Raw genomic sequence first — 13,763 nt, 5'->3', positions numbered from 1 at the left:
CACCTGCCTCCAGTCATTTCTGGAATGTTAGGAGAACCCCCAGAACATGGAGTGGAGGAGGAGAGGGGGAATCATTCTGGCTAGCAAGCAGAAATGTTTACCCTGATGCATAGGAGCCAACTCCTAGGGGCTGAGGTCCCTTCAGAGTGCCCCATAAAATATTTGAGGGGGCTGAGCACCCCAAAGCTGATGGGCATTGCCATTCAAATGGTGTGCATGTGCCATGTCTTCTTATTGATTATGCAGAGCAGGGCGTACCTGCTCCCCTCCCCCAATATTTTATTCAAGTTGGCACCTGATGGAGCAGTCAGAAGAGCATGGTGTTGAATTCCTCCCATAGAAGTGACTTTGATACAGCATCTCACATGTGAGGACCATGGGAGCATATGTAACCACTGCTAGGGTCACGTAGAGGCGGTCTCTTAATGATGCCTGATCTCTGTACACACATCACTGTGATTCTCATGGTGGTGGGTACTGGCTGAAGAGTTCTATGTGGCCACCAGCACCATACCATGCGCTAGAGACGGTGTTAAATAAATAAGCTAGGCACCAAATGGCTCCTTAAACCAAGGTTATAGTTGCCAAAACGGAATGTCTAGTTGCCATTTTGGGGCCAGGTGGCTTGAAAGTCGTACAGTGGTACCTCAGGTTATGAACTTAATTCGTTCCGGAGGTCCATTCTTAACCCGAAAGCGTTCTTAACCCGAGGCGCGCTTTCGCTAATTGGGCCTCCTGCTGCCGCCCCGCTGCTGCCACCCAATTTCTGTTCTCATCCTGGGGCAAAGTTCTCAACCCGGAGCAACTACTTCCGGGTTAGCGGAGTTTGTAGCCCGAAGCGTTTGTAACTCGAGGTACCACTGTATTTTTCAATACGACTTTTTGGTTCCTAAGATTCATTCTGATTGTGAAGATAAAATACAATGGATAGAATACCACAGGATGTGTTGTTAGTGTGTGAAAATAGTCAAGATCCAATGATCCCCAGGCATGCACCTCCATGTGGTGGAGATGTCAGGCGCCATCCTGGTGCCCGGGCCTCTTCACTTGATCGCAAATGGCCAATAGCCAGGTGCAAAATGCTCCTGGCGCCTGGCTAATTTCGAATGCTATCCAGAAATAACTCTTCTGTATGCAGTAGTGGTTTTCTGAACTAGCCCATAGTATTGATGGTGGTAACTGGTCCAGCCCCTTTCAGAAACAGGAATCCTGCCAAGGACTATACATCTTCCTTTCTAGAGAGCGGCACTCTTGAATATTTGTTGGCATCAGGCAATAATAGTGCATTTGCTACTGTGGACTCTTTTAGCTTGATACAGAGACCCTCTTTTCTGATGATGTTGTGGAATTACCTAGGCCCAGCGAGGGTTCCCCCCTCCCAGTATCTTATGTGGGAAGAAGGCAAGAATGGTTGTGGCTGATGAAAATTTATGTGGGTGTATTTAAATCTGTCTTGGAGAAAAGCTTTGAGGATGGGGAAAGGTTGTGTAATGAAATCCAATGAAGGTGTAGGCAGAGTTACTTTTCCCAGAATGTGAAATGTCAAGCCTCTTCAAATATTTACATTTAATTTCTGAAGTGGATTACACAATAATAACAGAGTTTTATATGCTCTTATGCAATGTCTTGAGACAAAAAAACCTTCTGCGCTGGCAGTTCCTGAATGCTATATTATGTCTGTTTTTCATGCCCCTGAAAGCTCTTGTGAAAACATTTCACTACACTGTATAAAAATGCTTTTTATATTTGGCCAGTGGGGGTGGGGGGCAGAGAGCAGATCTAATAATAGAGTGAAAAACATTCTAGATTTTTAAAAACCAAAATCTTCTATGGTAACATTTGTTACCCAGGAGATAAGAGAAGATTATTAACACAGCACAAAATTAGTGTGGATTTTGCAGACATGTAAAGAAAGAAGATGAAACAAGGATTGAACGATTTAGCCCACTATGAAATTTCCATTACATGACTGTAAACAACGGTGTCTGAAACTTTTCTTTGTAGTGTATGTATTTCCTTGCCCTTTTGTTGTCTGGGGAGTGGTGTTTGGAATAGTATCATTAAAAATATTTTTAAAATATAAAATATTTAAGTGCAGACTGGATATACATCTATCAAGGATGCTGTAGTTGTATCCTGCATTGCAGATTTTGCATTGAGCAAGGAGTTAGACTAGATGACATCTGAGGTCCCTTCTGACACTGCAGTTCTAGGATCTGACTTACCACATGTTTAGACTGTCTCTGGGTTTGACTTGTGATAGTCTCTGACCACAGTCACACTTGTTTGGCTAGACTTGTACTGTATGCTGTACTGCACAGTGCAAATGTTAAATACCGTATTTTTTGCTCTTTAAGACTCACTTTTTCCCTCCTAAAAAGTAAGGGGAAATGTGTGTGCGTCTTATGGAGCGAATGCAGGCTGCACAGCTATCCCAGAAGCCAGAACAGCAAGAGGGATCACTGCTTTCGTTGCACAGCGATCCCTCTTGTTGTTCTGGCTTCTGAGATTCAGAATATTTTTTTTCTTGTTTTCCTCCTCCAAAAACTAGGTGCGTCTTATGGTCTGGTGCGCCTTATAGAGTGAAAAATTCGGTAAATGTCTGTTGTAAGCTGTAACTGAACAATGAGTTTTTCCTCTGAGGCCAAATCAGGCAGTACAACCGCCAGGGCATTCATATTTAAGGAAAGGAAGTTGTCAGTAGGAAGTATTAAACAAAATGGGGAAAAAGCTCTTTTAAAAATGCATTTTATCTCTGATAACCAGGCTTTAGGGATAAAAAAAAAGGTTAGTGTAATTCAAGAACTGAGGAAGTCATAGGATTTCTGGAATTCTCAACAGAAATAATCTCCTGTCCTCATCCTTGCCAAGGATAACACAATCTTATTTCTGAAGGCCAAAGGCTTATTTAGTCCTGTTGCAAAAGAATGAAAAAATGTGATTCTTTGGCTGCAACTCTCCAGTCTAGTGAAGGAGACATAATAAAGCAATTCTAAGGCCAGCAACTGGTACTGTAACGGTAAACCTCAATCAACTGACATTGAGATTGAGCTTTCTAGGTAGTAGCTAGGTTGCAAAAAACCCCCCACATCCCTCAAACTAATCTAAAATTGATCTGGTAGGGATTCGGCCCCTAGTTATATTATTTTGTTGTGATTAGTGAAGGAAGGAATAGGGGGGCTGTGTTTATTTATCCTATTTATCCCCTGCTTTTCAGCCAGCATTGACTTCCCAAGTAGCTAACAATTAAAATCCATAAGTAAAGGTAAAGGTACCCCTGCCCGTACGGGCCAGTCTTGACGGACCCTAGGGTTGTGCGCCCATCTCACTCAAGAGGCCGGGGGCCAGCGCTGTCCGCAGACACTTCCGGGTCACGTGGCCAGCGTGACATCGCTGCTCTGGCGAGCCAGAGCCGCACACGGAAACGCCGTTTACCTTCCCGCTTGTAAGCAGTCCCTATTTATCTACTTGCACCCGGGAGTGCTTTCGAACTGCTAGGTTGGCAGGCGCTGGGACCGAACAACGGGAGCGCACCCCGCCGCGGGGATTCGAACCGCCGACCTTTCGATCAGCAAGCCCTAGGTGCTGAGGCTTTTACCCACAGCGCCACCCGCGTCCCATTAAAATCCATACATAGATACAATTACATTATGGGCATAGCATGGGTATAGCAGGTTCCCTGGCCCCAGGCAGTTGATGGCGTAGTTCAAGCACTTCCTTCCAGAGCATGGAAGTGAGATTCTGCAGATAAAATTGGTGGTTGGCTGGTGGTAAAGATGCCAACCCGCAAAAGAAGCACTACCAGATAGAGGATTCTAGCATAACTAAAATTTCAGAGTCTGAAAGATAAATAGTTTTGCTTCTGGTTATGAAAGTTGTGTTGCATGTATTTTTTTTTAATTGAGTTTTTCATGGATGTTTGTTTCTTGATGGCATGCAGGTCTGTTTTTCTTTAAAAATTAGCAGTTTATTTCACTTGATGCTGAAGCTAGAGGAATCAGAGGCAAATGAGAAGCAAGAGGAATTGGAGTCCTTGCTATTCAGTGGCCTTGCCACCATATTGTAGGAGCAATATGAAAGTGTGTTTTCAGCTTCAAGAGTCTTGCCTGTTAGAAACTCAGATACATAAGCTAGGCACCAAATGGCTCCTTAAACCAAGGTTACAGTCACCAGAACGAAATGTCTAGTTGCCATTTTGGGGCAAGAAGGCTCTAAAGTCTTATTTTTCAAACAATGGACTGACTGTGATTGATTCTCAGTTAAACATCTGGCTAGTTTAGATTACAACCTTGAGCTAGGTTAAGAACTCTGAGAACTTAAAGAAGAAAAGTCACTTGATCCAGGGACAGTCCACATAAATATTGGGCTATACCTACCTCTTTTTCTTAATGGTGACTACTCCTGCTCACACTGCACAGAAAAAGTGTTTTGGTTCCTGCAATTTATTCCAATTGAGCAGATAAAATATAACAGATAGTATTCTACAGGTTGTGGTGTTAGTGTGTGAAAACAGTCAAGATCCAATGATCCCCAGGCATGCACCTCTAGATGATGGAGATGTTAGGCCCATCCTGGTGCCCAGGCATCTTCACTTGGTTGCAAGTGGTCTATAGCCAGGTGCAAAATGTGTCTGGTGGCTGGCTAATTTCAAGCACTGCCTGTATCATCATCATCATCATCATCATCATCATCATTTCATTTGTTTGCTGCCTTTCCATAGTTGAAACTATGCTCAAGGCGGCTTTCAACATGACAAGATTTACATAGTTACAAATATAGAAGTCATAAACAATAAATAAAACATATCAAAAAGTACACAACAAAATAGCTTTTTGTAGCTGGAGTCAGTCAGCACTCCATTCTCCCAGGCCAGATGGGAAAGGGCCAGGTCTTCCAGGGCTCACAGTCAAGATGGTCTCATTTAAAACAACACAGATAAAAAATTGACAACTGAGGTTCCACTGTACTTAATTTAGAAGTTGGTTAGGAATAATGGAAGTCATGAATGGTTCCATCAGGAGTTTATCCTACAATGTGCCCACCTGGCAACTGAGAAGCTAGAGTCATATTGGTAGTGTGTGTGTGGGGGGGGGGGCCTCACATGACTGCATGCTTCTCCATGGAGCTGAGGGAGAGAAAGCTAGGCAAGAACCTTTATTTTTGATACCTAGGTTTTCTGTGAGCAGGGGATTCCTTGTATGTGAATCCTTATGCACAATCTGGAGTGTTGCAATGCATATGGAGGTTTACCACCTGTAAGAACTTGGCTCAAGCACCACCTGAGTATACAGATTCTTAACCACAGGAATGCCCGTTCTTTCTCCTCTTTGTAAATACATCTAAGCCAAAAGAAGCAGAATATAGGAGGTTCATAAGGTGAAACTAGGATTCGTGGAACTAACGGGTACCTTGAACCCTGTTGCTGCCGGTGTCACGAATCAAAACTGGGCTTCGTTATTTGTCTTTTGTTTTCTTATACTGAGAGAACAGGTTGGATGTTTGCCCAGAACTTTTAGTGCTACAATGTTAGGTTGCTCCGACGCTCAACTACAGATTGCATATAGTACCCCTAGGCTATGATGCTAAGATCAGAACGATATGGGGGCGGGGAGTGGGAAAGCCACTAAGCATTTCTATACGTAATGGGTAGCAGTTGAAATTGTCACTCTGTGGGTGGAAGGAGTATATCTTTGAAGAGAAAGGGTCCTTCCGTTCAGAGACGCCACCCTTAACCTCTGGGTTTCATACAGTGACAAGAATGCAACCATGCTGAAGTGCCACATTGCATTGTGGGGCACTGCCTAGGTTTTTGCTCCAGACACCAAAGTGCTTACACTCTCAGCTCAGTCTTTTAACTACATGGCACAGTCTTAATTGTAGATGTTCTCTAGACTGCAAAGCAGACTTGGAAAATTGCAAGATCCTTGCATCATCTTTCGGGGCCCCTTCCAAATGCCGCTAGGTCTTGGGATTGCAAGATTTCTTCTTGCTACATGAACCAAAGGTCACGAGCTCTTTCCTTATCACTGTACTTTTAGGGTCTAGTCAAACGGGCACAGATGCTCTGGAATGTGCAGTTTCCCCAAGGAATGATGTTGGCCTTTAATCTTATGTTTTGCTTAAAATGAAGTCCTGTTTGTTGTCATCAGTCACTAGAATTTGCTTTTCCTGACCCTGGCAATGTTGCAGAGCCACCTTTCCAAAGACTCGCTCACTCTCCTCCCATTCATACAAGTTAAAACTGATGACATAAAAACAGTAATCTTAGTAATAATAACAGTATACATGAGCATATTCACAAAGACTCATTTAGCAAAATAATATTGTTACGGTGTAATTGTATTTCTTCTTGGTGCTCCTTCCTATAGTGCAGATAAGTCCTTCAGTCTATTTCCACCTACTAAATTGTATCTGAAGAAATGTTATATTACTAAATTGGAGTCTCTTTGTTATTTCCTTGAACTGAAAACAATTTTTTTTACAGGAGAAGCAGTGTTCACATATGTCATGACAGACTTAAAACAGCGAATAACCTGCATTATTTCCACTTCTAGAAAAGCTGATTGCTTATCAAAGGGAATTTCATGCTTTGAAAGAACGTCTTCGCGTAGCTGAGCACCGAACCCTGCAGCGTTCTTCCGAATTAAATGCCATCTTGGAGCAGTTCAGACGGGCAGTCGCAGAAACAAATGGAAGTAAGGATGCACTGAGCAGTGTTTCAGGTACAGGCTAATTTTCTTGTTTATTATTTTTTCTTTAAAAATACAAATTAAAGATTGACATGTTTGCCACTTCACTTTTCTCAATAATTTTCTCCTTGTGCATTTGTAAGTATTCATTTGTTGACGAGTTTGTAAATAAAAACTAGCAAATATTTCCTTCCTTGCTCTTTCCTTTAGGATTAACTTTGTTCCACCTTTAGAGTGCGTGTGAGAAGCAAGTGCTCAGATTCAGATTTGCACAGGATCCAATTTCTTGCCTTGTACTGAATGTTTGGATGTGAAGGAAATACACTATACCTTGCATCTAGAGATTATTACCTAGTTTCTGTTGCTTTGGTGAAGCAACCTGATATCCAGCTACGAATACCTAAATAAAATTTCATTTTCCCTGTACGGGAATAAATGTCATAGAATTGTAACATTGGAAGGGACCAATGGAAGGGGTAATCTAGTCCAACTTCCTGCAATGCAGGAGTCTCAGCTAAAGCATCCATGACAGATGTCAACTGCTTGTCTATATTTGCATTCTTTCTTATTTCCAGCGTCTTGAGATATGATTTGGTTCCATGGAAGATTCTGGATTTGATCTCTGTATAATGTGTGCAGAGAATTTATCCATTTGGGCCAATGGGGGGGGGGACACACGTTCTCTTTGAAAGCCCCCTGGTGCCGAACTTCTTGCTTTGGTGACTTCATTATAGATTAATCATTTGTGGGGTGGAAATACATAAAACCAGATTGGACTCCCTCAGGTGCAAAAACTCATCTAGGCTTTGTTTTTGTAATGACAACTGTTTATTAAACCCATGTAAGTTAATGTAGTAGAGCAATTGGTTAGACTGGAAAACAATTAGTATACTTAGCTTACACAGAACTGCAATTACCAGCATTCCCCAGGCAGAGGGATTGGTTGTAAAACCACTCTTGGAATTGTAGCTCAGTGAAGAGAACAGAAGTTTCCCTAGAACTTTCAGCACCCTTAACAAACTACAGGTCTCAGGATTCTTAGGGGCTGTTTAAAATGGTCATACAGTGCTCAGTGTGGTGTAGTGGTTAAGAGCGGTAGACTCGTAATCTGGTGAACCGGGTTCACGTCCCCGCTCCTCCACATGCAGCTGCTGGGTGACCTTGGGCTAGTCACACTTCTTTGAAGTCTCTCAGCCCCACTCACCTCACAGAGTGTTTGTTGTGGGGGAGGAAGGGAAAGACTCCTTCGGGTAGTGATAAAGCGGGATATCAAATCCAAACTCTTCTTTTTTCTTCTTCTAAATGTACAGGGCATTAGGTGAGGACCTAAGCTGCATTCGTTTGAAAAAGAGCAGCAAGCCCTCTTCATTTGTGTAGCCGACTTTCAAATGTTGCACAGAAAGCTGCTTCCATTCCCAGGCAAACCACTATTTTGTGACATTCCGTGACTATTGCTTTTATTTTGGAATCTTTTTTAAAAATATTCTGTTTCATATAAACCTGTGAAATGTGTACAGTTCCTTACACTTTGGGTTAGATTCTTGATCAGGGTCAATTTTGGCTGGATGGCTGCATAGCTATATAATGTATATATTTGTTTTCAGACGAAACGTTAAAACTGCTAAAGGAGTTAACAAGCAGGAAAGCTCTTCAAGTGCCAAATATATATTACCACTTGCCTCATTTATTGAAAAATGAAGGAAGCCTTCGACCTTCAGTGCAGGTTGGCCTTGGAAGAACCGGAGGTAAAACTGACAATATTTCTATGATTGATGCACTTAAAGATGTGTACAAACCCTTGCGGCTGTAGCAAAAAGGCTCAGTACACAACTCCTCGCAGACAAAAGATACAGGAATCTTACTTCTTTTGTTAGCTGTCTCTTAGAATTCAGGTTGAATCCAAGGTGGAAGAAGCTTGTCTTTAACCTTCTCTTTTATTGTCTCATGCAGATCCCACACTTTTGATGTTAAGGTATAATTAAAAAAAACCCCCACTAATTTGAAGCAGCATGCCTGTTCTTAAATTAAGTTTTTAAAAATAACAATGCATGGGTTTTTCCACATGCTCACAAATTAGTAGGCTGGGGTGGAATTCAGTGTTGTGCTATTACAAACGTTCCATCTGTGCAAGCAATTACAGCTTGCCAGATGGAATGACCCTCCTCCCATCCCCTCTCCCCGCATGCTCTTCTGGAGGCTCTCCTGACCCCCCAGAGCCAATTGGGGGGCATGGGGGAGGAGAGGTGGGGAAGCCCCTTTGCACAAGGGGAGATCCTTGCACAGGGTTCCACTGATGGGCACATTAAGTGACTCCTGCCCATTGTTTCCATGCTGTGTAGGGACTGTAGAATGTGGAGTATAGGGGTAGGTAACTGGGCCTCCTTTAGTTGCTCATTGCTTTTTTTTTTTTTTTTTTTGGCAAGTGTTTAAAGTACACAAAGTAGTTCCAATAAAATATAATCACCTTGGTCCAAGGAGACCAATGCAACTGCTGCTTATTAATTTTTTTGCATGCACATTGGGGACTATCATTAATTTTTCTCCTTGCCAACTCCTCTGCAGCCCCTCAAGAAATGGTCTCTGACACTCCCGAGTCAATAGGATGGTGTTGTACGTAGTAAGGAAAACTAACAGTGCACTTCAGACATTGGCCTGGTTCCCACATGACACTAAACCATGGTTTATAACTTGACCATCTGAACCTGGCCCAGTGTTATAACTATGGTTTGTTAATCACAAACAAACCACACTTGCGAGCCATGGTTCACTGATAGTTTATAAACCATGATTGCAAATGTGTGCTTCTTGTTCTGAAATTGCACCCAGCAAAATTTGGTGTGTGAAGTGACCTGTATAGTATTTCATAAGGCACAGAGGAGTTGTTGTTGAGAAAATGAAGGAAGACTCACTGCGTAAGTAGAACTTTGGCCCCAAGGTAAATGGGTTGTACATTCTCCTTCGGTTTTGATTCTTTCATGTTATGCTACTGAATGCCAGTCCTGCAAAACAGATTAGTAGGGCTTAGTCATGAAGACATCTCCTGAGAAATGTTCGCTATTGAATTATGGGTGTCTGTCTGCAAAACATTATTTTCACATCCGTTGCTCTGCATGGATTGTTAAGTCTGCATTATCTAGTAGCCCAAAGTTTTCATAATCCAACTTCTGTTGGTTGGCTTTTTAATAATAATAATAATAATAATAATAATAATAATAATAATAATAATAAATAGAGAGGCTTTGCATTTGTGGATTTTGTACTGTTTGGATTTAACGAGATGTGTGTGCATGTCAGGTATGAAAGGCACATGATCAAGCATTATGGTTTATACGTAGGTATATGTATGCATGAAAACTCTTTTTAATGGAAAGGGTTTCATCAGGCAAGTGACTTGTATGACTTGTATCATGCACTTGTTGGCAAAAATCCAACTTAAAATCTATAGAAAGAAAAGATGGCAGTTCTGGGACAGCTTCAGACAACCAGCGCAGCACCTTCCCTCCCTCCACCCCAAAAACTGTGATAGTTTTCCAGTTGTTCTGCAATGGTTTCCCACCACCCATTGACTGAGGAGGCTGCTTGTGTTAATAGAGCTGATGGGGGAAGGGGTTTCAATTACAGTGGTACCTCGGGTTAAGTACTTAATTCGTTCCGGATGTCCGTTCTCAACCTGAAACTGTTCTTAACCTGAAGCACCATTTTAGCTAATGGGGCCTCCCACTGCTGCCGCCCCGCCGCAGCACGATTTCTGTTCTTATCCTGAAGCAAAGTTCTTAACCCGAGGTACTATTTCTGGGTTAGCAGAGTCTGTAACCTGAAGCGTATGTAACCCAAGGTACTACTGTACAGGAACTGAGGAAGAAAAAGTAGGTGATGCTGATTTTGGATTAGTCATAAGGGATAAGAGCTATGTAGTTAGGAAAAACTCAGAGTAAAGGGAGCTTTTTGGGCGAAAAGTTGTATCTTGCACAATCCAACATTTGAACAAAATTCAGTTTTCCTGACCAAATAGAGATTGAAACGTTGGTCTGAGACTTTTATACAAACACACTATCCATAAGAGAAACTCCCCCTCCCCCTGCCCAAATGTATGCTTCCTGTTTTGATCATACCTGTAGTATTGAAATTGTTTTTGTTCCTTTACACCGAAATCCAAATCAAACAACAACAAAAAACCACCCCTTGGTTATGCCCTGTTTCACTCTGTTATGTTTTAAAGTATTTTTACACCTTGTGTGACAAACCACATTCTTTCCTGTTCAAACCACCCGAGTGAATTGCTCATTGTTGTTTTTCAGTTTCTATAGTAATGGGAATTCCGACCGTAAAGAGAAAAGTAAAATCTTACCTTACAGAAACTCTTCACTCACTGATTGACAAGCTGTCTCCAGAAGAGAAACTAGACTGTGTTATGGTTGTCTTCATAGGAGAGGTAAGCCCAAGGCAGGCTGTTACCATTGTAGCTCTGTTTCTGATTGCAAGAAGCACCAGTGTGTGGGATGTTACTGCTCCTTATGTTATTTGTAAGTTTTGTGTTTCATCTCTTCCTGCCGTATAGTCATATTGAAAATGTTTTGCCTTCTCTGAACATGAAGAGGCTCACTGCGTGTGGAATTATATCTTATTCCACTCTCCTACACTGAGTGGGCTTAAGTTCAGTAGGGAGAATTAAGCAAATCTTTAAAATAGTTCTCATTTAAATACTTTGCTTGCATTTGCATGTGCATTCGTATGGACAGTGAAATAAAACCTGCATTTCTGATGGAAAATGGTGATTTCTGGCTAGGAGCTTGAGCTACGTATGGGTGATATTTTTGTTATTCCTGTAATAAGATACAGTTGTGATGCTATCAGATGCTAAAGGCACTTAACAGAGGAAACAGACTTATGCCGCAACTACAGTGATGTTCTGCAAACAAACAAACAAACAAACAAACAAACAAACAAACAAGACAGAGCTTGCCTGTAATTGTGATATGAGAAGAAACGTCTTCCTCCACTTTCTATCTGGTGCAAGCATGCAATGGCAAGAAGGTAGTCTTCGAGGTGTTGTGGGCACTGCCACCCTGCCTCAGTTTTTTAAACCAGCACCAGATCAGCAGTGTGAATTCTTGCTACTCCACAGCCCAGGAGTATTGCTAGGACCTGGTCCTGGATATGAAAGTTAAGTGGCTGTGCTTTAATTAGTGATAAGTGCCCCGAGCCCAATTGTAACAATCCAGAACAATTGAGGATTAGACATTAAGATGAAGATTTTTATAATTATGCAATCCACTTGCATGATGCTTTTTTACTAAGACCGGCCAAATATATGCTTTTGACCTGAAGACCTTGCTGTCTAAATTTTGATAGAAGGGGAGAGAAAGGGAGAGAAAAATATATTAATAAGGAATGGACATGAGTATACAATTACATGTATAGTCTTGTTTATTAAATTTGTATACTGCCCTTCACCTGAAGGCACTGCTGATCTGGGTTCTGGTGTTACCCAGATTTCCTGATTTCATCTTAGGCAAAAAGCACCTGTGCTCATTGAACCTATAATGGGGCATTTTGCTTTCTCTTTCTTGTTTAACTGAAAGAGAATAAATACATTGTGTGCATTAATACATGACTGTTGAATTGCCTAATTAACTGGATAGGTACTAACACAAAATGAGTTTGCGCGGCTGTAGCAAATTTGAGATCGATTGAGAAGGGTCAGGAAACTGACTTATTTCTGGAGGCTAATCCGTTAGAATACAAAATATCATCCAAACAGTTCTTCAGTACTCTGTCCCCACATATGTTTCAAAGAAATTAAGTGACTCTCCAGAGTCCAGACATTTGATTTTACAATTATCAAATCACATTTAGTCAATGTTATTTTTCTAGAAAAAGAGGTGCTGGAATTCCCCATGTGTTCTTTTATAATGGCAATGGGGCCCATCTGAAAAGTGCTGGAACTGAGTTCCAGCAAGTTCCTGCTGAAGAAAAAGCCCTGCAATTAGTTCAAATAAATCCCTAAAGGTGTAACTCTACTCTCAATCTTTCAACATTAATTTATTTTTTAAGTTCTGCCTGAATATTAAGTAAAAAACTGGTCTTTCTAATTGGAAGGATTTTCAAACACATCTCTAGGTATTGTGCATTTACCCTCCAACCCCTTGTCATCGGGTAGTTAGCTTTCCAATGCATTTTACACTTGGATTGGAGGTTAAGCAATAAACAGTGAGATAGTCAGAACAAACGTGGCATATGGTAATTTAGAGAGAGTAAATAACTGCCCAAACCTAGGCTGTGATCTGCCACTTTTTGCAGTAATGTTTTTTTCAGTTGCCTATTGCAGGTTAAAGTGAAAAGCGGGGGGTGGGGGGGTGGGGGGGATGTGGTGGGAGAGCAGAGAGAAAAGAGCAAACTGAGCTGTGGAAATGCCATATAAAACCAGGACTGTGTTTGGTTATCAACCAACATAAGGACATAGGAAGCTTCCTAATACAGTGGTACCTCGGTTTACGAACTTTTCCGTTCTGGAAGTCCGTTCTTAAACCAAAACCATTCTTAAACTGAGGTGCATTTTCCCTAATGAGGCCTCCCACCGCTGGTGCCCTTCCACTGTTCGGCTTCCGTTCTTAAACCAAGGTAAGGTTCGCAAACTGGGACACTACTTCCGCTTTTGCTTAGTTCGTAAACTGAATAGTTTGTAAACAGGGCTGTTCTTAAACTGAGGTACCACTGTACTGATTCAGACCATTGGTCCATCCGGCATGCTTTGTTTAAATCAGTGTTCCCCAAACTTGGGTCTCCAGCTGTTTTTCAGACTACAATTCCCACCATCCCTGACCACTGGTCTTGCTGGTTAGGGATGATGGGAGTTGTAGTCCAAAACAGCTAGAAACACTGGTTTAAATTGACTACTAGGAGCTCTGCAGGGTTTCAGACAGGAGACCTTTCCAGCCCTACCTCAAGATCCCAGGGATAGAACCTGGAATCTTCCACATGTGCTTTACAACTGAAAATATACTCTTTATGCTGAAATACCTTTAACAGCAGCCAGAAGAGTTTTAGACAAACTGTAGAAGCCTGCCAGTTCTC

The 13,763-nt window shown here is 41.8% G+C and overlaps 1 protein-coding gene across 5 annotated transcripts in view; it reads left to right on the top strand.

The window, feature by feature from the left end:
• The window catches only part of MGAT4A (alpha-1,3-mannosyl-glycoprotein 4-beta-N-acetylglucosaminyltransferase A), a 53,358-nt gene that overhangs the window by 18,143 nt on the left and 21,452 nt on the right, over positions 1-13,763 (top strand). For 4 of the 5 annotated variants that reach the window (XM_077927584.1, XM_077927581.1, XM_077927582.1 and 1 more), the window contains exons 3-5: positions 6,555-6,722; positions 8,294-8,434; positions 10,988-11,121. In XM_077927584.1, the coding sequence (XP_077783710.1) occupies positions 6,555-6,722; positions 8,294-8,434; positions 10,988-11,121 (443 nt within the window). The remainder of the gene's footprint in view (positions 1-6,554; positions 6,723-8,293; positions 8,435-10,987; positions 11,122-13,763) is intronic. The other variant, XM_077927585.1, reaches the window with a different exon arrangement.

The sequence above is a fragment of the Podarcis muralis genome, chromosome 4, assembly GCF_964188315.1.
Source record: "Podarcis muralis chromosome 4, rPodMur119.hap1.1, whole genome shotgun sequence".
In the NCBI taxonomy this organism is placed as follows: domain Eukaryota; kingdom Metazoa; phylum Chordata; class Lepidosauria; order Squamata; family Lacertidae; genus Podarcis; species Podarcis muralis.
This window is presented reverse-complemented; position numbering and strand designations above follow the sequence as displayed.